Here is a 23,384-nt window from a genome sequence, read left to right as displayed (position 1 = left end):
CTCGACTCAAAATATGGGCACAGTGATGCACCCATCTTGTGCTTTAATTTCCACTCCAGATAAACACTATAGTATAACTACAGTAGCAATTCTACTAGATAGGACACCACAAGTGCTATGGAAGAATAAATGCAGGTGTTTGATAGTGCCAGTATTTATAAACAGATATACAGCATAGTTCTATTCACAGTTAGATCATCTTAGTTACTCCAATCTAGTTATTTCCAGGGTGAATGAAGGCTCATTTTGTTTCTGGGGCATAGAGTTAGCTAAGCGGAGGTTGTTCCTCTTTAGGGAATGAAAAAAAGCAAAGCGTGCTGCTTATATACCGCTCCATAGCACTTAAATCACTCTCGGGGCAGTTTGCAATTTAATTGTGCAGGCTACACATTGCCCCCTTTCCCAAGCAAGCTGGGTACTCCGTTTACTAACCTTGGAAGGCTGACTGAATTTTGAGCCGGTTATGCTGGGATTGGACCCAGGTCCCAAGTGGAGTTTTGGCTGCAGTACTGCAGTTTAACAACAGCACCATAAGGCTCCATCCACATGTTTGTCAGAGTTGGAAGTTAAGTTATTAAAAGGTGCCTTATGATGCCCAATATTTTGAGGGAGGAAGAGGGGTTGATACGTATTCTGATGCAGGGGGGATTGTGTGGTGTGAATTTCCTAGCTTTGGTGGTTACAGCTTTGAACACAACTTTTTCCTTTTAAACAATGTTTTTTTTTCTTTTGAAAATGTAACCTGCAAAAATATAAATTATGATGATACAGAGAGGGACATATGATGTGGGCAGCTGGAAGAGTGGCAGTCATTTATTTAAGAGTTGTTGTGGAATTAACTATCCCTCAATTCTGACGGGTTGCTCTGAATACTTTTTACATATCACCTGAGCAGAAACAATTTCTCACAGTGTAATGCTTTCTGGTTATTTAGGAGATTCTCCAGCTGTGCACCTGTTATTTTTGCGTCTTCCTTTCTTCAGACTTTATCTTGTACAGGGAATGAAGTGCCTTTTGGCACAGATATTTCAACACTGTCCAGTTGTGTGTTTTAAAACATTTTGAAATTAATAAACATCAGCATTCCTAAGGATGTTGCTACTTTATTTTGAGGTAGTTCCAATTTCTTTCCAGAACTATAAAACCTATGCACATTTGATATTAGAGGGAACAAGTGGGACCTGCAACAAGGTGTTGCAGTATGCAGTGTTCCTGTTCCATCCATCCAGGTCCTCTTCCAGGATATGCTATTCTCTTTACCTACAAGAGCATTCTGTATTCTTTAGCCACAGAATATGCTCAATATTTTGAGGCTTTGCTTGTGCCAGTCTCTTCATTCCCCTCTGCCCCAAAGCATATCAAAGTCCAACAAAGCGATCAAAGGTGTCAGTTACCCTCCTTCGCTTAGACTGTTCTTCTTTAGCAGCCTTGAGTGGCTGCCACAGACCCTGTACAGCAAACCAACAATGGACATACTCCACTGAAAATAACATGACTTGTACAAAACATATTCTATTAAAATTGACATTACCTGTAACATTTCACTTCAGGAGGTAATGAGGACATAACAGCATTCCTTTTTCTTAACAAAGTCATGACTGATACTGTGTTTTTTTTAATTTTGTTTTGTAGAAAAAGTGCTATTCACTTATTTTTTAAAAGGTTGTTTCCATATCTGGGGCTGAAGGCTACTCTCAGTCCACAAGGGTACCTACATTCGTCCATGGAGAACTACATCGACCAGTCAGTGAGGCCCTAATCTGCAGGGGAAGCAATGAAATGGATGATCAAATTGTAGAGAGAGAACAGGAACATGATCACAATGGTGGAGCTGTTTACTTGGTTTCCCCCTGAAAGATATCAGATTTTAAATGGCCAATACAACCAACCTTACTAAAATGTCACCTAGTAGGATAGTGTATCTATGAAATGCTCTGACTTCCAAAAGCTGTGATCTATCGGAGATGGCGAGAAGGCCGAACCTTCAGAAAAAAACGCAAGGACCTGTTGGCTTCACTCAGATATGGCTTTAAGCCATTAACTTAGTGCAAAAAAATGGCATTGCCTTGAAAAGTCAATTATATGCACCCAAGTGCTATAGAAGTATCTCTAGCAGTGTCAATGGATGGCAGGGGGGAGGGAAAGATTTTCTGTAGGGTACACATTTTCTAGTTATTAGGCAGTGAAATCTTAATTCTTCTAATTTCCCTCCATTTTCCACCACCTTTTCCCCCCTTTTCTTTTCATGGAGGCTAAGAAAATACACTGGATTCTTCAAAGCACACTGCCCTTTCTTCCTTTTAATGAGGATGCAAATAAAAATCAATAGGCAGTAGTGCCATCTACTGCGTGTAAGTGAGAGATGACAGCTTGGCAACATTGCCAGTGATATGGCATTACGGAGAATGGAAATTCATAGCTCATGAACTTATCAGAGTTACACAGAAAAATCTTTCACAGCCCTATCTGGATATGCCATGGATTGAACCTGCAACCTTCGGCAAGTAGTAAAGTGTGTTTGCTACTGATCTACATTGGGAAAGGTCCTTGTATTTTATAAGTTGCTCTCTTTTAAACAAATTTAAACTGATATTAATGCATCTATTTCATTTACTTATGCCATTTAATATTATAAAAAAAGTAACAATGTACACTTAATATACTATATACAATTTCCTCTCATTTTCCATTGACAAATATAAAAGGGCCAGTCATTCTTAATATTTAATTTGGAGGGCCACTTATTTCCTCCTGCACTCAGTCAGGGTATAGAGCTCAAAGCTGTTTTGAGTGCTGCCCCATTTACTTTAAGGCAGCCCCAAGTAATGGTTAGTTTTATCACTTTTAACAAGATGTCTGTCAATCCTTTTACAACTGAAAATAAGGACAATCTTCAACAAAGCACAGTAAATGCACAACAAACAATTCTCATATGGGTCTCACAATCTAAAATCAGGAGTGGAGAAAGCTGGCCAACTGGTATAGTTCTTGTACTGTCAAGACAGAAATGACTTATAGTGACTCAGGGCTTTCAAAGTAAATGAGATAATTAAAGAGTGGCTTTATCAGTTCCACATATACTCCATGAGTTTCCAAGACTAAACAGGGATTTGAACCCAGGCCTCCTGAGTCTTAGTCCATTACTCTTATCTGCTGCACCACACGGGGTATCCCAACAAATACAATACCACCTATAAATCTAGTACTGTACACTTAAATATGATACTGTGGCGTCTGCCCAGGTTATGAATATTGATATGCTATGTGCATGGACCAATGGGAGTGCTGGAGAGGTGGAGTCACGAGATATAAGAGTCTCTGCAGGGGAAGGAGAGGATTACATTTGGGGTTTTTGAGTTTGGGAGTTTGGAGTGGATAGAGAAAGAGGGTTGGCAGTTGAGGGTGGATGAAGTGGGATGTTTGGTTAAGAGTTAAAGACACTGATTGTACCTTCGTCACCTGTAACAATAAACAACTTCTATTTGGTTCTTTTTTTTAAATGACACAATGCCTGGACCTCTGTGATTGATAATAAGCAATGTTGATGTGATCAACTGGTAGCAGCCACACGTAGCTTGTGCCCTGTAATTGATGAAACAACCAAGGGACAGGTGGGAATATGATACGCACATTGCCTCAGTAAAAGGAGTGTTGAGTGAAGCCAACAGCTTCTGTTGATGAATGCCCTGAACTTGGTGGGACTCGAAATGTTAAGGCATTCCTTAAGCATCAAGCCAACACTAGCATCAAGCTGTGAAATTTTGAAAACAAATCTACCTTCTCTGAGAAGCAACGCAAATTCTACAATCTATATTTATTAAAAAAGTAGATTATATATCTGTTAATGTGGCACTTCAGGTATCCTGCCACAAGCCCACAGATGAGAATCTGCAGCCCAAATTTAGCTTGGAAACAAACCTCTGGAAGATGCACAACCTTCCTTTTCAGAAACGATTATGAACAGCTCTGTCTTATCCAGACTTGGCTTCAGCTTATTCACCCTCTTATAGCTTATTACTTACCTGTCAGTCAGTTGAAGGATGACATCACATGTTTGTGATGGAATAGAATGAAGGAGCATCACCCTATCTATAGATGGCACATCGCTCACCGGAGACCACTGGGGAAACATCTCCTGATGAGAGCTGCCAGGAAGCGCGGTGGCAAGGCACTCCCAAAGGGAGGAGCTGAATTTTAGAATTTCCTGGTGAAGCAGGAGAAGAGACCTCAAAGCAGTGTCCCCTTTGCCACCAACCACACGGTAAAGTGCAGAAGGATCCCCTGACATACAGACCAGAAAGCTGTTGAAAGGCCCAAGAGAAATAAGTAGGGTTCCATTGCTCCATCTTTCTCCCAGAAAAAGTTGTTAATTTGACCAAGGCTATTGAGACAGCATGAAGCAGCAGATTCTGGATGTTGTGAAAGGGCAGCCAGATACTTTTAAAATTTGTAATGATTGTATATTTACTAACAGGGATGGGCCAAAATGTAAGGTTAAAAACAAATGGCACTGAAGCCCTAAGATTTAGCCAGCTGAGAAAGGGAAAGGTTGGAGGCAGCAGGAAAAGAGGAAGATCTAATAAGAGATTGACTCGCCACAGGGTAGGGCTGTTGAGGACATTTTATTTATTTATTTATTTATTTATTTATTCAATTTATATGCCGCCCAAACTACCCAGAGGTCTCTGGGCGGCTTACAATAATTAAAATACAATATAGCAAAAGATAAAGTAATTAAAATACAATTAAAATTTTAGTGATTCATAGGTTTGCCATAAGTTGGAGGCAACTTGATAGCACGTCACAACAAAGGCTTATGAATCTTCTGTTGTTTTTTGTTGTTGTTGAGGAATATAGTTAGCTGCTTTTGTTTCTCTGCCATGTTTCTTGAAGCTTGAGTTGTATTATAGGAAACCAAACATGAAGAGATCACACATGTAGAAGCATGTGGGGGCAATACTTCAGACAACCCAAACAGAATCACAAATGGAACTAAAAACTAATGTTCAAGGTGTAGTATGTGTATTTTCATGATAAACGTGGATGAATGGGGAACATTTGACTTTCCAGTTACCAATGAACTACTATTCCCCCATCACATCTCACAACTGGGTATGATAGCCTGCAAGTCAGGAATGATGGAAGTTGGAATTTAGCTATACCTGGAAGAGTCACACATTCCCCAGGAGATAAACATAGTTGCCATCAATTTCCAGGAACCCTGAACAGCCATGCATAAAACCAGGGTATTATGTTTTACAACCAAAGGAAAAAATTAAGTATTTCAGTACACTTTTTCCTTACTGAGGAGCAAGATATAATGAAATCTCATGTTCTAATGCAAAGACACAAGATATATTGATTAGTTATACATTACTGAACTATTCTGCAATTAATTTATTTTCTGTACTTCACTTCTCTGGAATGTTTGCAAATATGATTACACTTAGTTAATGAAGAGTTCTTACTGTAAATATGAATCAGAAAAATTAAGACACAATCTTATAGCATAAATAGTTACCGACATGAATGCAAATGTTTACATTCTATTATGATGCACCAGTAAATAAAGCATGTCCACCACCAGTCCTTTGCTTTGTGAAGCAGGTCTCCTTTTTCCGAAATTATAAAAGAAATAATATGTTTATTACATAATTGCTAGTAAAATGCATTTTCAAAAGCTACATGCATTACAAAATGCAATGGATATTTTCATATGTATACAGACTAATTAATGGCATCCAAGTCATGAGGTAGACTTTTTAAAAACATCAGTGTATAACTAATAACATCTATCCATTTAAATGATGAGCACTGAAGTACAATAAAAGCAACTCTGCTGGAAAAGGTAAGTCGTTATTTGCTTATGATCGGCATATTTGCTCAGGGTTTTTAAAGCTTCTCAAAGTACTTCAACTACATAGTCCAATTTTATCAAAGAATTATGGTTCTATCCAAGCCAGAATTATGTAATTAAAGGATTTATAAAAAAATTGATTAGTTGCATTATTGAGGCATATTGTTAGAGAAACCGACTTCAATGGAGAAATTTTACTGTATGTATGGGGAATATAGAGTTTAGTACAATGGCTATACAGTATTTGAAAAAAAAAGAGGATCTGCCTATTAGTTTTCTTCTTCATCTAAAAATCTTTTCTCATATTAAAAGTCCACAAAGCAAAAACATTCCTAAGAGTGCACTATCTTGAAACATCAGCTGTGGACAAAAAAGTTATATATAATCTAACCTAGCAGGCTGGAACCATTATACATGTTAGGATGACAGATTAAATTCCATTGCCAGGATTGAAGCTGAGAAAGAATTATACTGATGCAGTCATACATTAGAAGCTTGCTAATAGCCTATTGCTTTGTTCCAGACACAAAACAGCCCAGTCATTGGGGAGACAACTCAGAGAGAGATTGTAGGATTAGGTACTCGTCAACATTCTTTCACTTTGTTTGTCCAAAATATGTACTTTAGCTCAGCAAAGATAGCAAAACCATAAAAAATAAAATGAGATTGCTACTAGCAGAAATGCACATAATTATTTCGCTATTTTCAGACACAAACCTGGGAAATCCTTTTCCTCTTGCTCTGTGAAACAGCTAACTCCAGAAGTGAGTAAGACAAATCACAACTGGGCAAATAATGGTACAGAAAATTGCCATATACTACCAGGTCAGTCCATTTCTCTATTATGCTTTTTCTAGTTGGCTGTGGTTCTGGAATGTCTCAAACAGAGATTAATTCCACCATTGTTACCCAGAGATAACAGAAATTCAGCTTGAGACTGTACACAAAATAAGCATGGTACTTCTGACCAATGATCCTGGACTAGATGAAAACACCTCCTATCGTCTCCATCCCAAATGGCTACTAGTCCTGCTGGGATGATGGAAGTAGTAATACCCAGTTGGGTATTTGCTACGGGATTTAAGAAAAACCTTCTTCTTGGAGTTGTGTTGTACTTCTGCCAGTATCCACATACTCTACACCAGTGGTTCTTAACCTTTGTTACTTGGATGTTTTGAACTGCAACTCCCAGAAACCCCAGCCAGCAGCTGGTGATAAAGCCTTCTGGGAGTTGCAGTCCAAAACTCCTGAGTAGGTTAAGAACCAGTGCTCTACACCAGTGGTGCCCAAATTTGGGTAAACCAGGTGTTCTTTGGTAAACCAGGTGTTCTCCGAACTGCAGTTCCCAGAAACCTTCACCACCAACTTTGCTGGCTGCGTTTTCTGGAAGTTTTCTGGAAGTTGCTGTCCGAGAACACCTGGGTTATTCAAAGTTGTGAACCACTGCTCTAGACAACTGGAATCTGAAACATTGGGAAACATTAACATGTGGTAAAAGCAAACTCTACTGCATGAAAGATTTTTGTATGGAAAAAAGAATTGCAGATAAAATGTCAAGCCCAAATGTCAAAATCACACACACAAAATATTTGTTAGATGGAAGTGAAATCACCTTTACTAGAACTTCCATAGAATGGACCCTTTCAGAACTATTTCTGCCACATCATGGAAGTGAATTTACTATTCACAAATATAAGCTCATGTTTTAGAAAAACAATGTAAGAACCAAACTAAATGATAGGTTGACATCTAAAGCCCCCTTAAGATGGCCATGTGGTCTGCAGAAATATAGGGTGAAGATGGAAACCGATTTTGCAGGTATGGACCCCACAGAAAGGCAGAGGTACACAAAGGCTGTTAAGATCTGGAGCAGATGCTACATGAGGGCCATTTGGCACTCTAAGAAGCTACTAATTCATCTGGCTGGAGAGCCAAGATAAGGCTTCAACCAGTTTTTCCCCCCCCACCAGCAAGAGATGGTAGGTGCAGGCAGAATACAGCATTATCTTCCAATAAGGTATTTAGTACACACGTTGTGTCCTCGTCGCTGCCAATGTCAACAGCATTTTCCAATTTCCAATTTGTACTGCAGGGTTCACCACGAATCCTCCACCTAATGCCGACGGACATTTTAGGGAGATGGGGGATGAGTGGGATTACATGCAAGACAGAAAAAAAAAGGGAAAGGAAACATATAAGATGATCTTTGTAAATTGCAAACATTGATTCCGATGAACAGCCACAAGGTTTCAGAGAAACTAACCCAAACCTTTGGAAGGGCTGTAAGAATGGATCAGCTAAAGAAAACCAAACAAAAACCAACCAAACAAAAAGCCAGCACATATTTTTCAAACATATACAGTACTGCAGATGTGATTCCACTTTGGAAAAGCAGGGCAACCATATTACATGTGTGTACCAGGCTCATGTCAGGACATCCAGAAGGAAAGGTACACATTATTTTTTAAAATCCCCTTGTATCCTTATTCAAATCTATGCATCTTTTTCATATCTACATCACAAATAATTTGGCTTTCCATCACATGCACATGCACCTCTTGTGGACTTTCATTGTATGGATGTGGAAGTCTATTCTAAACTAATAAGATTTCGGTCTCTCTTTTTTTCAGTTTCACCACCAGAATTATGCCACTCCTCTGGGAGGCTAATACACATTAAAAAAAACATAAACATAAAAACATTCAACCTCTCATCTGACAATCATCTCATAGAAAAAAATAACCCTTTTTTATGATATTGTTTCTTGTTGGGAAGCTAAGGCTGCTGAGCAAAAGCTAGCTACTTTAATTGTTATTGATCTGCCAGCAGATAGAGTAAATGATGCTCATCTTCCAGAGATAGTTTGCAGAATTGGATGAATAAAAATGTGATGGAAACCATGAGAAAAGGAACAATACAACAGTACTTGCAGCCAAGAAAGGGTATTATTACAATGATTATGACATTTCTATTTTTAAAAGTTATTTATACACAGTGTATATTTAATTTGTATTTAATAATTTCTATTACTGTATTATGTAATTCTGTTACTAATTTTTATCTAATCTGTTGATTGTAATAAAGTAATCTGAATCTATTTACAAACACATCTTACTATCCCAATCATATACAAGTTAACAATTTCTTAAAATAGGGTTGGTGCCTTTTCAAACCCTACTGATTTTACAAGTTTGTACTCCATTGTTTCTAAAACTGGCACATTGGCTAATCACAATTGAAACCAATGTTTCCATTTCAAAACACCTTCTTTGTAAAAGTCACTTTCGGGCTTTTCCAAGCAAGATATCACTTCGGCTTTCAGGGCTTCCTCAACAGATAAAACACTTGGCAGGCAGATTAACTTCTACTTTTCCAGATAGACAAGAAAGAGGTTTTTACAACTAATGTAATTAATTTTTTCAGTCTCCTCGTGATGATTGTTTTAGATGCTGATTCATTAACGCGGAGCAGATCACCACCATGTGATGCACTTGTGTATATTTTTCCATGCAACCTTTTTAAAAAAATATACTGAAATTTCGTCTTACAATTGTAGTGCCTCCCATCCCACTCCTACCAATAAGCAGCGCATCCTAAGCATCACTCAAAATAAATACTGTATCACTTTTCCGCTGATTTCAGCATTCTAAACATGTTTGGTGGCAGTGACCCACCTTGATGGTTCTTTGTTGCCTGGGTCATCATAACACTCACCATTCATTCACAGTAGTAGAGATTTTGTTGAAGAAGTTGCTGGATCTTTTTCAGCTTATTCAAGAAGTTCGGAACAAAGTTCAACACATCTTTGCACTCGTATGAATATTCAAGAAACACAATAATGAAATGAGTGATCTCTGACTAATGTTCAGTCTGTGCACTACATGTTCAATGGAAACTTGATCCTCCATGAGATTGGATCCCACTTTGGCTATACTTTATTGTTTTGGAGTCAGAGTACACTCATTTTCTGGATCTTCTTTAAAATTCCCACTGCTGCATTTAAATTCAGCTGTCTCAGCTTTGACTGTGTGGAATGATGAAACAATCAAAACATGCTCAACGATAGGTAGTAGTGAACGCTTGTGTCACCTTGTGTCAAGGACAAAGCAAAACAAATCTATGACTGCTTGGTTTATTTCACATAAGTATCTGCAACAGAAAAACACAGCTTAACGTTACTATAGTGAACATTTTTGGAAACAGTTCTGAAGGATGTGCCCATATCCTAAGAAATGTTCTTAATTGCCACAGGAGAAAACTCATCATTTCAGCAAAACGTTTAGATTGATCCTCATCCGTAGCTGGTCAGCTGAGTCTTAGCACACCTGAGCTAGGCCTTTTCTCAGAAGGGGTAGCATCAGTTTACGACTTGCAAGGCACATGAATAAAAGGTCAACCAACTTCAGTCATGTTGCAAATGGAAATAGTACTGAGTAACATTGAAGTTGATATATTTTTGAAGAGTTTATTCAATCTCCAAAACTTTCACAGCAGTAAGACCCATCAAAGGGCGCAGTATACAATTCAGACAGACATTTTTCTGCACAAACCTCCCTTAAATGAATGGGCAGCTCTTCCAGACCTTCAGCATCTGCACAGTACCTATTTCATTTCATGGAGGCTTGTGCAGGATAATGTCCTGTTGGACTGTAAACATAAGTGTTTGGGCAGATACTTAGTGATCCAACTACACTCTCTTCTATGTTCAATGATATTATAGAAAGTGCTCCTTTACAAAACTTGTGAGAACAAGATGTAAGGTTATCCAGTTTTTCTCTATCCAACAGAGGAAGGAAAACTGTGCCTCCACTGTTCCTTTTCAGGTCAGGGGGAGGAGAACCTGGCAACCATGTACAGTTTTTAGAATACTAGCCAACAGACAACTACAGTAGAACAATATCAAAATGTAGTAAGAGCATTTTGTTGTTCACCAGGAAATAATATGCCTGCTGTATGCAGATAATCTACTGTGCCAGAGAAATGCTCCATTACCTAGAAAAAGAAGAAACATAATACAGCAAAATCCAGAAATCAAAAAGAGGCCTAGAGGTTGAAGTCCAATTCCCTTGAGGCAAAGATGCACACCAGTGTGGGCTGGGTGTGTCCCCTCTTCTTAAGTCCCTCCAACATCTTGCTTTAAGAGTCAGGTGGGAAGACAAGGCTCAGGAGTGCTTCCATGCTTGTCCCAAACAATGCAGGTAGAAGAAACAGTAGGAGCAGAGAGGAAGAATGCACCATCAATTTTGAAGTGCGAATTCTGAGTCACGACACACACAAACACCCGTTCACATAAAGGGGAGGACTGACTGACCTCGTCCTGCCTTTCAGTCCAGGGATCAGAGTAACTCTGCACTTGTCCAAATGTACAAGATTCTTCTGCTTTGTTTTGTTTTTAAAAGAACACTCCAACTAAACTGAAGTAATTTAAAAGACAAACAACAGATATTCCTTTCAAGGCAAAAGGTGCCTAAAACTTTGGCTGATATAAAGACACACGCCCACTAAGGCACCCAGAGGCAATCTGACAATGCGTTGGAGAGAACTTGGTGGTCAGGACCACGTCACTATGCGAATAGAGTGAGCGGATCTCTTGCAAGGGGGCGGCTTCCTTGGGCAAACAGTCCACCAGTTCGCTGCACTGCGAGTCAAACCCCAACAAGCGGATCCCATAACCATGCGGGGAGGCGATCATGCGGCCATCCGGGCTGAAACAGAGTTCTTTGATATAGCCTCGACCAACATTGGCTTCCTCAATGCAGTGAGTCAATCGGAGAGAACACCGAGGGGAAACTGGCCTCACTGGGGTGCCTTCTTGGAATTCATAGACACAAGTCCACTAAAAATAGAAAGGAAAAAAGAGAGAAGGCAAAAAAAAAATAACAATGAATTCATATTAGCAAGTGACAAGTTCAGCCCATCCACAGCTACTATAAGGAAGCAATAAATGCTTTGGCGGATCATTGAAAATATTGATCTAGTTCAGCATTCTATAATTGGCTATTTAATTCCCAATTAATTCCCAAGGAAGCTATCAAACAGGACAGGAGGGACTGCTATCTATCCCACTTAATTAGTATTCAGAATACTGAATTCAAGGTTTGGTTGGACACTGTAGACAGACCTAATTTCCATTGATCTGCCGGCCCCTTTTAAATGCATCCAAAACAACAGCTGCCACCACATCTTGTGGGAAGTGTATTTCATTTATTGTGTATGGATGAAATACAGCAGGGACACACTCTCTCTCTCTCTCTCAAAAAGGAAGATAGGAAGACACTGCTGAAGGAGGAGACAATACAGTGGTGCCTCGCATAACGAGTGCACCGTTTAACTACAAATCCGCATAGCGATCTATTTTTTGAGATTGCTAATGCGATCGCATTGCGATGTTTTAATGGACAAAACATCGCATTGTGATGATCGGTAAGCGTTTCGCTTACCAATCTTCGCATTTCGATGTTTCTAAAACAGCTGATCGGTGGTTCCAAAATGGCCGCCGGGTGCCCTAATTGGCCACTGCAACCATTTTTGCGCGATTTCCTCGCTTACCGAGGTGGCGAAAATGGCGGTGCTATGGAGGATCTTTGCATAACGGTGAGTTTTCACCCCGTAGGAACGCATTAAACGAAGTTTCTATGGGGTTTTCCCGCCCGCATTGCGATGTTTCCGGATAGCGACGATTAATCCGGAACTGATTAACATCGCTATGCGGGGCACCACTGTATAGCAAACAATGAAGAAGAGTTACTCATCCTTGTCAGGAACACTAGGGTGTTGGATTAGGACTAGAGATAGCCGGTGTCTAATCCTCATTCATCCATGAAACTTGCTGGATAATCATGATCATCATCATCAAAAACATCTTAGAATTTCAGAGCTAGAAAAACCCTGTGGATCATCAAATTCAGTCCCTATAAAGGAGGCAGCGTGGGGAACTGAACTCCCAGTCTCGGGCTCCACAGCCAGATACCTAAACCACAGAGTTGATTAGCTTTGGAAGTCTTGATTAGAAATGCGTCATTTGGATTTTGGGAATCCAGGTCCCAAAACTCTCCAAAAATTCCTCAGGCTGAATTCCAGTTCTATTCCATAGGCCCGTGCTTTTGGATACTTTTATTTCTCTCACTGGGAACAAGGCCTACCACAGAGATTGCATTCTAGACCTCATGTCCTGCCACAATGCTTCCAGCAAGAAAGACGCCACCATGTTTCCTGAGCATTGTAGTTCTTCAGGAGGCACTCTCTACAGGAAGCAGTGTAGCAGGAAACGAGGGCCAGAATGCAGTCTCCGCGGTAGGGTTTGGTCCAAGTAAGGGGCATAAAGGGATCTGAAAGCATAAACCTGTGAGTTGGAACTCCCAGAATTCTGCCTGTGAAATTCTTGGGGAATGCTGGGAATCAAGAGTCCAAAAATCTGATTGGCACAACCCTAGACAGGATCTCTCAACTTAACCCACCTCACAGGGTTACTATGACGATACAAACTGGGAAACCTTGTAGGCCACTTTGCATTCCATGGAGGAAAGGTGGGTTTTACATATAGCAAAAATAAAGAAACGTAATTCTGAACCAAGTGGCAAATGTTGCTGCTTAAAATTAGACTTTATACACAATTAACAAGATATGATGGCCATGGCAAATTACATCGGTCCCCCACCACCATCTTCTAGTAAGTTATCAAAAGAACAACAGTTCACCCCTGATCCACAAGACACTTTAAGAATACAAGAGAACACCAGTAATTCCACAAGAAAATAATCTCTTCAGAATAGATGTGCCCCACTACCATCAGCCTGTTTTACCTCCTGGTCATCAGTGTTACTTGAACATCGAAGAAGCGTAGCCCACCCTTTGGGATGGAGCTGCAGTGATGTAATGCAGTTTCCTCGATCCCTCTCACCAGGAACCTCTGGGGTCAGAACTTCAAGACTATTGCGTGGTGATCCACCTATTGGGAAGAAGTATAATTAATAACCACCATTCTCTCTCATTAGTCAAGGTGCTCAACGGTCCAATGAAGTGGCTGACCCAAACTACTATGGTAGAAGATGTAATTACATATTCACACACTAAGTCAAATCTTGTGATTCTGCAGCCATCAAATGATAAAAAGAGCGCAACATGCTTATCTGATGCTAAATGGAGCAACCTTAATCTGAATGCACAAGAGACGTTTTAACCAACTTTCTTCAACTTTAGTGGTTTAACGCACCTTCTCGTTGGGTAGCTCGTACTGCATGTTTCTCAGATAGGGGGGTTGAGTCACCCTGGTGACATGGTGATCCAGTACTCCTCGGACCAGATGAGGCGGCAGAGGCCAGATCTGGGCAGAGGAAAACAATACTATGTGAAAACAAGTAAAAAGAAACCACATTGTTCAATCATCTTCACTCATTAACAATTTAATGTCATTGAACATTTCTCTGTGAAAGTATGTGAGAGTCAGAGCCCAACAACATTGCAGGAATTTTTTTAAAAAAACTTGTTGCAGCAATAATATTGCTTAATGTGTTTTCAAGAAGTCCCTTAGTTCCCACAGATTGACTAATCTCTAATGAGCAGATAAGGAATGGAAAACCTTCCCTGAAGGGCACTTTGCCACACCACTGCTGACACTCCCCTGCAACAGGCAACCCCAGGGAAATACTGACTGCACAAAGCGTGTTCAGCTCATCCAAGTCGATGAGCTACCACAATGCCTTCTATATAGGAATCGTGAACACATGCTTGCCTAGCACACTCCCCAGAAGCTCCTACAGCATAAAGCTGCTCTTCCATTGGCTCATTCAGCCATGAAGCACAGCACTGCTTCCCATCTCTAGTTACCTCTTACTAGAAACAGGAATAGAACGTGTGTCAGAGATAGGGGTCTGTTACACAAGACATATCGACTCACCTAAATTGGATACGGTTCTCCTGGCTCTTAAAATGGGGTAGCTGACAACCTCTAAAGATTTGGTTAAGTCGAGGTCGTGCAAAATCAGGAGATACCCAGAAGAAGTTGAGATCAACATTTTGGAACAGTCTGGGGTCAACCTCATGCGCATGAGGAAGCGGGTGTGAAAGAACTTCTTGTGAGGGCAGCCATCTTCTGTGCACCTGGGGGCAGAGGCAAGTTAAAAAATTTTTTAAATCTCTTGTTTAAAGAATCCAAAGTTTTAAGATCATATTTAAAATGGACAGAATGCTCAACATGCACTCTACTTCTCCACAAGAGACTTCTCTAAGACATCCCAGAGTTTTGCCGCTTTTCAAGGGCTGCAGGGGCAGATATCTCAATGATACCATGCCTAGGGAGAGAGCCAGCTGGATTCTGGACAACATAATAGATTTTTCAGAGCAACAGGCACATCCTCGTTTTGAAATCATCCAGTTCAAAGAGGCCCTAGATGCCAAATCTGCTTACCTATTGGTATCCCAAATAATAACATTTCCATCAAATCCCGATGTTACTAACAATCTTGTGTTAGTGTCATATTCAATGTTCTTCACCCAGCTGGTGTGACCGTGTAAAGTGCACACTTTGGAATCGAGCTTCCTCAGATCCCACAGCGCTATGGTAGTGTCATCAGAGCATGTTGCAAACAGTCTGTTATCAAGAAACCTAGAAGCAAAATGGAAAGAGAGAAAAAAATGGTTTAATCAATCCAAATTCACAGCCAACCTCCCCAAATCTGTCACGAAACAGCAACTCTTGGATGACAGCAACAAATGCCTACACAGAATAGTACCAGGAACATATTTCTAAAACATATAAACTGAAACAAAAAAAAGGCACAAAGGCTAATATTGTTGTGTTGAAAGGGAGTATCTGAGATTTACCAGGTGAAGAAACATTAACACATTCAGGATTTGTTATAAAATGTCTTCAAAATATTAGCTACCAGGCTCCCCTACTGAACATTTTCAATAGAAATGTTCTAACTAATTTTGAAGAATGCACAAATCCCTGTGTGCCAATTGAGGAGTTCTTTTTGGAAAACAATGTTACTTCTGTATATAGTTTAGGAATGAGGGGCAGAAGAATGCAACATGGAGAGAACACAGTGAGACAAAGAAAGGAAGGCTATACTTGAGTCCAGAAGACAGTAAGAACATCAGAAAATGCCTTACATTGATGGTGATCACTATGATGCCTGTCCTGTTAATTGGGATTTCAGCTTCTATAAACTGAAGCCAGCAGAGTCAAGGGTAAAGGAATATGAGAGCTTTAGACCAAATCATCTGAATCCACAAAGGTTCCCTGTTTGTGGTTTATACAGACCAACACTGGCTTTCTGGGGTTTCAAACAGGAATCTTTCCACTTTGTATCTGGAAATGCAAAGAACTGATCATGGACCCATTTGCTTGCAATGCATATGCTAAACTGCTGAGATGCCACAGTAACTGTAACTTCATGTAGGATGGTGGTCATGTGATGTCCTCCAGATGTTGCTAAATTACAGCTCTCATTAACCTATGCCAGAAGAATCAAAGATGAGGAAAGCCAAGTTACATCTGGAAAACTACCCTTTGCCTACCCCACCTTATGACAACAGGTTGTATCCAGGCCAAATCAGCTGCATTTGCCAATGAAATCCAGTTACTTAGCATAGTAAGTTGGAACTAAATAAGGCTCATTTTTATCAACGGAATTTATGGAGAAATTGACTCACCAAATCACTACTGATTTAATCAGCCTACTCTTGTGCAACTTTCTATGGAGTATAGGATTAGAGCCAGTAAGACTTAAGTCGTGGCTATTATTTCATATTGATTTTAATATATCCCAGATTCAATTAACTTTAGCCAGAATCCTACTCAATCTGTGGAGACAGCTATGTCAAGCTTTGGTACTTCCTCAACTTTATTTCAGTCATGATTAAATTAATTTGGACTGCTTAGCCTCTCTGTACATGGCTTGGTCTTGGGGAAATAGCTAACAGGCCAAGAAGTGGTGGTGGTGTAGTGAATTCTCCTTCATTGTTGGCTTTCAATCAGATGATGGATGATCATCAATCAAAGTTACTTTTGAGGCAGGATTTCCCATTTCCTGCAGGCAGTTGGGGATCAATCTTGGAGTCCCTTTCCACGGCTACAAGTCTATGATTCTAAGTGGAAACAAACATCTTTCAATCTGACCACACGACCACCACTTCTTGCCTAGTTTGTAATTAGGATTATTTGGAAGCTGATTGCGGTGCCTCAAACCCACAATAGGAACATATACAGGGTATTAACCCCTCCAACAGAAATGCAGGCAGGAATATGTTGGAAAGCAATCAACCAGCTGTAAGCTGAACTTCTGCTCAATTAAAATAACCTGGCTCCAAAATCTAACTGAAGTGCAGGAATTGAGTGCCTTGCACACAGCCTTGATATTTCAATTCAGACTTTCTACAGCCTTGTGGTTGTTGTGGGGTTTTTCGGGCTCTTTGGCCGTGTTCTGAAGGTTGTTCTTCCTAACATTTCACCAGTCTCTGTGGCCGGCATCTTCAGAGGAGCACAGAGTGCTGTCCTCTGAAGATGCCGGCCACAGAGACTGGCGAAACGTTAGGAAGAACAACCTTCAGAACACAGCCAAAGAGCCCGAAAAACCCCACAACAACCATTAGATCCCGGCCGTGAAAGCCTTCGCGAATACATTTCTACAGCAATCTTTCTTCAGCCTAGAATCAAGTCTAGCCATTAATTCCCTTAAAGCGATACTGGTTTTGGCCCTGTAATCTCTGGTTTCTGAGCCAAACCCCACAATCCTTAAGTAGCTTAAACAGTCAGTCAGAGGAGTCATTATCCCTAAGAATCCCTGTGGAAAGGTGACACCAAATAACCAAGGAGCTTATTAGCAGAGGCATGCACAACCCCTGCTTCAGAGACACAGAAACAAGTCCCAGAGAGGCAGCAGCATTCATCTGCTACAGCAACAAAATAAAACAACATGTTAGTTTTTATTTATGGCACCTTAAAAACTAATGGACTGCACAAAAGCTGTAGCCGTAACACATGTGCTAACCTTGGAGATACCAAATAACTCATACCATTTGTGGAACAGACCTTCCAGAAAAGGTCCAGGTGAAGAATGTGAGAGAGATTTTCTGCATGAGGGGAGATTTCCTAACCCGTCTTTCCTTCAGTCATATTTTACATGAGCAGAATTGCTCTCACAGGAGCTCTGGACGCCATCCTAAGCTGATTTTGCTGACAGAAGGATTCAGTCAAACATTGTACCTAGTAGGAGCTTCGGCACTATATTAGGAATTGATACAGCTAAGAGTGTGGCATATGAGAGCCAGTTTGGTACAGTGGTTAGATTAGTTCTAGACTGCTGGACTGGGAGTCAGGAGATCTGGATTCAGATCCCCACTACATTGTGAAACTCATGGCATTATCTTAGGCTAGTCAATCTCTCTTAGCCTAACCAACCTCACAGGGTCGATGAGAGGATAAAGTGGAGAGAAAAAGAGCTACATACATCACCTTGAGCACACTGGAGAAATGACAGGATAGAAATATATTAAAGAAAATAATTCCAGACATTATGATAACAATACTACTTGTATTAACAGTATGAACAATTCTTTAGACTTGATCATGCTGACAAAAAGAATTTAGAGATGGGTTGTGCAGACAGGTGCTACTTCATTTTCCTGTGGATGTCACTAGATTGTACGATTTTACACTAATCACAGCGTTTTGGATTGTGGCTTGGATTTCAACAAAGAAAAGAAACCAGTTGACAGGAACAGGAAGAACAAAAAGACTGATTGGAACATCACTATAATTTAGCCCTACCTATGCATGCTTTTGTAGATACCCAGTGTGATATAGTGGATAGAATAAGGGACTGGGACTCAAGAGGCCTGGGTTCAAATCCCCACTCAGCCACAGAAACTGACTAGGTGTGTGGAGCTGATAAAACCAATATTTAAACATCTCACCTTAAAAGCTTTATTAGAGTCGCTATAAGTTGGGTCCAACTGGAAAGCACATAACAAGCAATTCATGCTTTTAGAACTGAACAAAACTGAGCAAAGAGACAGCAGCATTTGAGATACCTACATTTTTCACTTTCCAGCAAACTTACCTGATATTATTTACACAGTCCTCATGAGCAGTGGAGAGTGTTTTGATGTGCTTTGAAGATATGGGGTCAAAAAGCAGGACTTCCGTCTGTTCACAAGCAACAGTTAGCACTGACCTGGATAGGAAAGGAAAGAGGAGCATTACGCACAAAGAAATTCAACAAAGCTCTCATTGACTTGTTCCAAATACATTAACAGTACAGGCAGACAGAGCTGAAAAAATGGGCTGGATTCAGGACGTTTTCTATGGGTAGAAGAGACCCAACCACCGAAGGTGCCTCTGTTTTATTGTCAGGAATTCACTCCAATTCACTCCAATTCATGGTTTTCAGTGCAACACTTCCAAGGCCAAAGGGCCTGCTGTAAAGAGGATGGGTTGTACACATCCAGTTTCACAGGCCTGAATCTAGATACTTTCAACGGCACTTCACAGAATGGTTTGCAGAATTTCTTTGTATTGATTTTCTAAACAGCCATAATTTCTCTCACTTGCTGCAGCATAATAGGCGGGGGCAGTTTTGCGACAGCTTCTAGATCTTCTTGTAAAATGTGCTTCACATGTGCTGCTTACCCCAACAGTAACTGCCAAAGTGTTTGCTTCACTGCTCCAGGCATGCATGAAGAGTAACACCTCTCTAGTCAATACCCATTCTCCGGTTACAGGTAGACAAGCCTTCAGGGTGTCATATCTATTTTTCACAATGCCCTACAATTCACCAGCCCAAGCTTGGTGCAAAAGACATGCACTTAGAACTGAAAAATTCCATACCCATTTGTTCCAAATACCAGAACTGAACAGAACTCACAATTATTTATTTCTGGTTACTCCAAACTGTCTTCAATTCAATAATATAATGTATGTGTATATGTACAGCTTGTGAATTGGCTGCTTAGGAAATGTGATTTCCCATAGTGTCTCCTGGGAGAAGAACCAGTCTGTGTAGCTTTGAGCAAACCATACAGTCCCAGAGTATCCCCAAAAGAAGGGACTTACAAATCATTTCTGAGTACTCCATACCTAGAAAACCCCGAAAAGGGGCACCATAAATTGGAAGTAACTTGACAGCAGTTATTACTGCTGCTGTTATCTAACTGGGTGTCAGAAAGCTCCACTGACCTACTGTAAATAACTTGGGATTCTACATCTACATTGTGCTCTAGAACAGACATTCTTAACCTTTTTTTTTTTGCTTGCTATGGCTATAAACACAATATGAAAGAAATAAAGGCTGAATCAGGATTGTATAAGTTATATAATGAACATCATGATGGTCTGTGAAGAACTGTTTCCAGTCTGTGACCCCCTTCAAATGTGCCAGATCCCCCAAGGGGGCATATGGTCCCTTTGAGAATGGCTGCTCTAGAATGTCACAGTAACAGCTGCAATGTTAATTTCCTGGGTAGCTTATCTACACAAGTGCTTGGAACTGAACCTGTTTGCATTTTGGTGATGTTCTTAAGATCCAAAATTATTATTAAAGCTTCCAACAGCCTTTGCAAACATTCCACTTCGTTTTACCTACAGTATTTAGTAAAGCTGTCATTTTTCTCTCTTAAAACAACAATTATATTACTAGGGACTGATGGACACATAAGTTCAGACACTCTCATCATAGAAGGTACATGGGGACAGAGGATGTAAAAAAGGCACAAGGGAGGCCACAGACTGGCAGGTTTGTAGCTAGACAATAACTAGCAAAGAGAAAAACAAGATGTTTGGCTATTCTTACTTCTTGTTTGCTATGTAAGGATTAATCTCTGAAAAGCCAAGCCAGTAAAATGAAGAGTATGACATACATGCCCCCTTCTCATTTGCTGAAGTAGCAATGTTGCTTTTACTTTTCCCTTTTTCAACACAATAAATGGGATTTGTTGCAGCAAAAAAGGACGCAAAAGCATGGTGACAAAACTTTGCAACTTATTAGTTGAATTTTTTCTGTGCAGTTACATAAACAGCATTAATGCTTGGAGGCAACCTGCTATAAGTTAAGAAATTTGTACAGAATTACATTTTCCATATTGAGTCACAGGACTTGGTATGCAACAGTATGTATGAAGATTTTTTAACTTACAACAATTTGCCTCCAACAGGTACGCTATTTACATAACTGTACAACAGGATTCTAGCCACTGTATTCATTACTAATAACCAATCCACACACCATAAATTGTTACTTTAAAAGCCAGTTCCAAAATGTGTACAATTCTACATGGAAAGTGTGGTTCGAGAACTAGAAATGTGTTCAGGATAGAAAGCTAGACATGGCACACTCAAATCAAAATAAGGACAAAATTAAGGTTGCTTCAGCAATCTGTGAACAACATAGCATACTTCCCACCGTATGATCAAGTATCCAGACTTTTCTTGTGTACAATTTTACCAGGTATAATTTCTAATAGGAAAAAGAATTCACAGAAGAGTACAATTGCAACCAGAAGTACAACATTTTGTGCAAACTCGGGATTGCATATAATAGATGCTGAAAAGAACAGCAGTAAAAAACAAACAAACAAAAAAATTCTCCTATTTCTGCAGCAAGGCAAGTGTGGAAAAACCGACCTGGGCCTTTAAATCTTTTCAGTTTTATGCCTCTACAACACTGGGACTTTGTGCCATTCAAACCCTTCAATTTTCTTAAAGTTCTAAATAAATGTTCAACATTTTGAACCGCACTGGAATTGGTACAAAATTACTGTAAAGAACAGTGACAGAGTAGTCCAGTAGTGGTAATAAGAGCTCTTCCACCACAACTCCACAGACGCTATTTCAGAATAAAAGTGAAACAATTAGAAGTTTTAAAGCCTATTGACATGTTTGGCTCTAAAGTAAAGAGGACAATGATGGAGAAGAGTGCCATACATTTCTCCAGTGTTCTGAAATTCAGAGTCTGAATTATTCCAATCAGCTAATCTTAAAATGACATTTCCGCTCAAAACACAGACACCTTTAAGCACTGTAACACATTAGTTGCACAGCTAATTCCTAGTCCTAATTTCCAATCTGCATATCTTTCCTAAGTGTTGTGGGACTCATGATCCAAACCCAATACAGTAGCAGGTGCACGCATGAACCCACCCCCAAAATGCAAAATACGGCTGCAGTGTGGCATTTCCAGAAGACACGGAGGCATAGGAAGTTAAAGAGGGGGAGGAGGAGGTTTGGAGCAAAACCATCCTGCGTTTCAAGTCTCACCACCACTAGCCCGACCATATGGGACGAAGGGGAAATAAAAGATGCACAAATATATTGTCACTCGATCACCAAACGGAGAGATACCGAGCCCTACGGTATACATGACTCTCGCGGAGAGATGGGAAGCGGAGGGCGCCGAGATCCCCGCCGCTCCCACCTCTGGCCGGCCTCCTTCCCTTCCCTTCGCCTTACCCGCCAGGGGAATACTCCAGGTTGAAGACGGCGCCGTGCGTGCGTGTGATGGGGGAGACGGAGTCCGCGGGCTGGATGGCCCCGTAGAGCCCCGTCATCGCCCGGAAGGTGTCCCGGGCCGGCTCCACGCAGCGGCCCCCATGGCCCAGGCGCCGGTCGCGCACCCAGGCGAACAGGCCCCCGCCGGGCACCGACACGGGCACCGAGCAGGAGGCATAGGCCGGCGGCTGCTTCGGCGACTGTTTCCGGGGTGGAAGCGGCGGGGACGACGGCAGCGGCGGCGACTGGTCCCCCTCGCCCGGAGACGACCGCTCTGGGGTGGAGCCCCACCGCGCCCGCCAGCTCATCCCGAGCTCAGCCCCGCCGCTCCGGGCAGCAGCATTCCTCTCATAACACCCAAGGCTGCCGCCGCTGCTGCTGCTACCGCCACCTAACCGCCCCCCCTCGCACTTCCGGTGCGGCGCGTACCAACTAAACGACGCCGGCCAGCAACCCGAGCCCAACTACAAAGAGCCGCCCAGATTCTCCTTCCGTTCGAGGAAGAGCCGCCCCTTTTCGTAGCCTCGGGCTCCGAACGTGTCCTGAGAAGCCACGCCCCTCCGCCGGGGGGGGGGGGAGAGGAGGAGGCTTCGCGCTTTCCGCTTGTCCTTCTATCGCCGAGGTGCAAAATGATGCCGTCTTTTAATTGTAAAATCAACTTTTGTAACCTAGAGAAGGGGTTCTGTTTCCAGTGACGTCGACGGTTTCACATCCGTCTCGGCGAACGCACTAAGCAAATGTTACCTTTAATGTTTTGATTTCTTTTTAAAAAATGTTTACAATCTTTAATGTTCCTGATCTGTTTCTAATTATATAATAACGAGAATAGCTTAGGAAGCCCTCGTGGCAGAAAATGGGTAAATAAAAATGGATTTTCAACCCGTCCAACCCTAGTAAACCAAGGCTTGTTTCTTTTTTCCTGGCAGCAACCTTAACTATTTTCAGAGGTTTCAGTAAACTTGCTGGGCAGGCTAGTTACGCTTTATATTCTCTTCATAACATTTTATGTATCTAGCAGTCTATAGCAGCGGTTCTTAACTT

The 23,384-nt window shown here is 41.0% G+C and overlaps 1 protein-coding gene across 1 annotated transcript; it reads right to left on the bottom strand.

The window, feature by feature from the left end:
- Positions 1 to 9,973: 9,973 nt before the first annotated feature.
- DCAF10 (DDB1 and CUL4 associated factor 10) lies at positions 9,974 to 22,786 on the bottom strand. Its single transcript, XM_020791330.3, has 7 exons — positions 22,305 to 22,786; positions 18,922 to 19,035; positions 15,264 to 15,461; positions 14,754 to 14,956; positions 14,070 to 14,180; positions 13,660 to 13,805; positions 9,974 to 11,693 (listed from the first exon to the last, which is right to left on the bottom strand). Exons 1-7 carry the CDS (start codon positions 22,649 to 22,651, stop codon positions 11,325 to 11,327), a joined length of 1,488 nt encoding a protein of 495 aa, XP_020646989.3. The 5' UTR covers positions 22,652 to 22,786; the 3' UTR covers positions 9,974 to 11,324.
- Positions 22,787 to 23,384: the final 598 nt, after the last annotated feature.

The sequence above is a fragment of the Pogona vitticeps genome, chromosome 2, assembly GCF_051106095.1.
Source record: "Pogona vitticeps strain Pit_001003342236 chromosome 2, PviZW2.1, whole genome shotgun sequence".
Lineage (NCBI taxonomy): Eukaryota > Metazoa > Chordata > Lepidosauria > Squamata > Agamidae > Pogona > Pogona vitticeps.
This window is presented reverse-complemented; position numbering and strand designations above follow the sequence as displayed.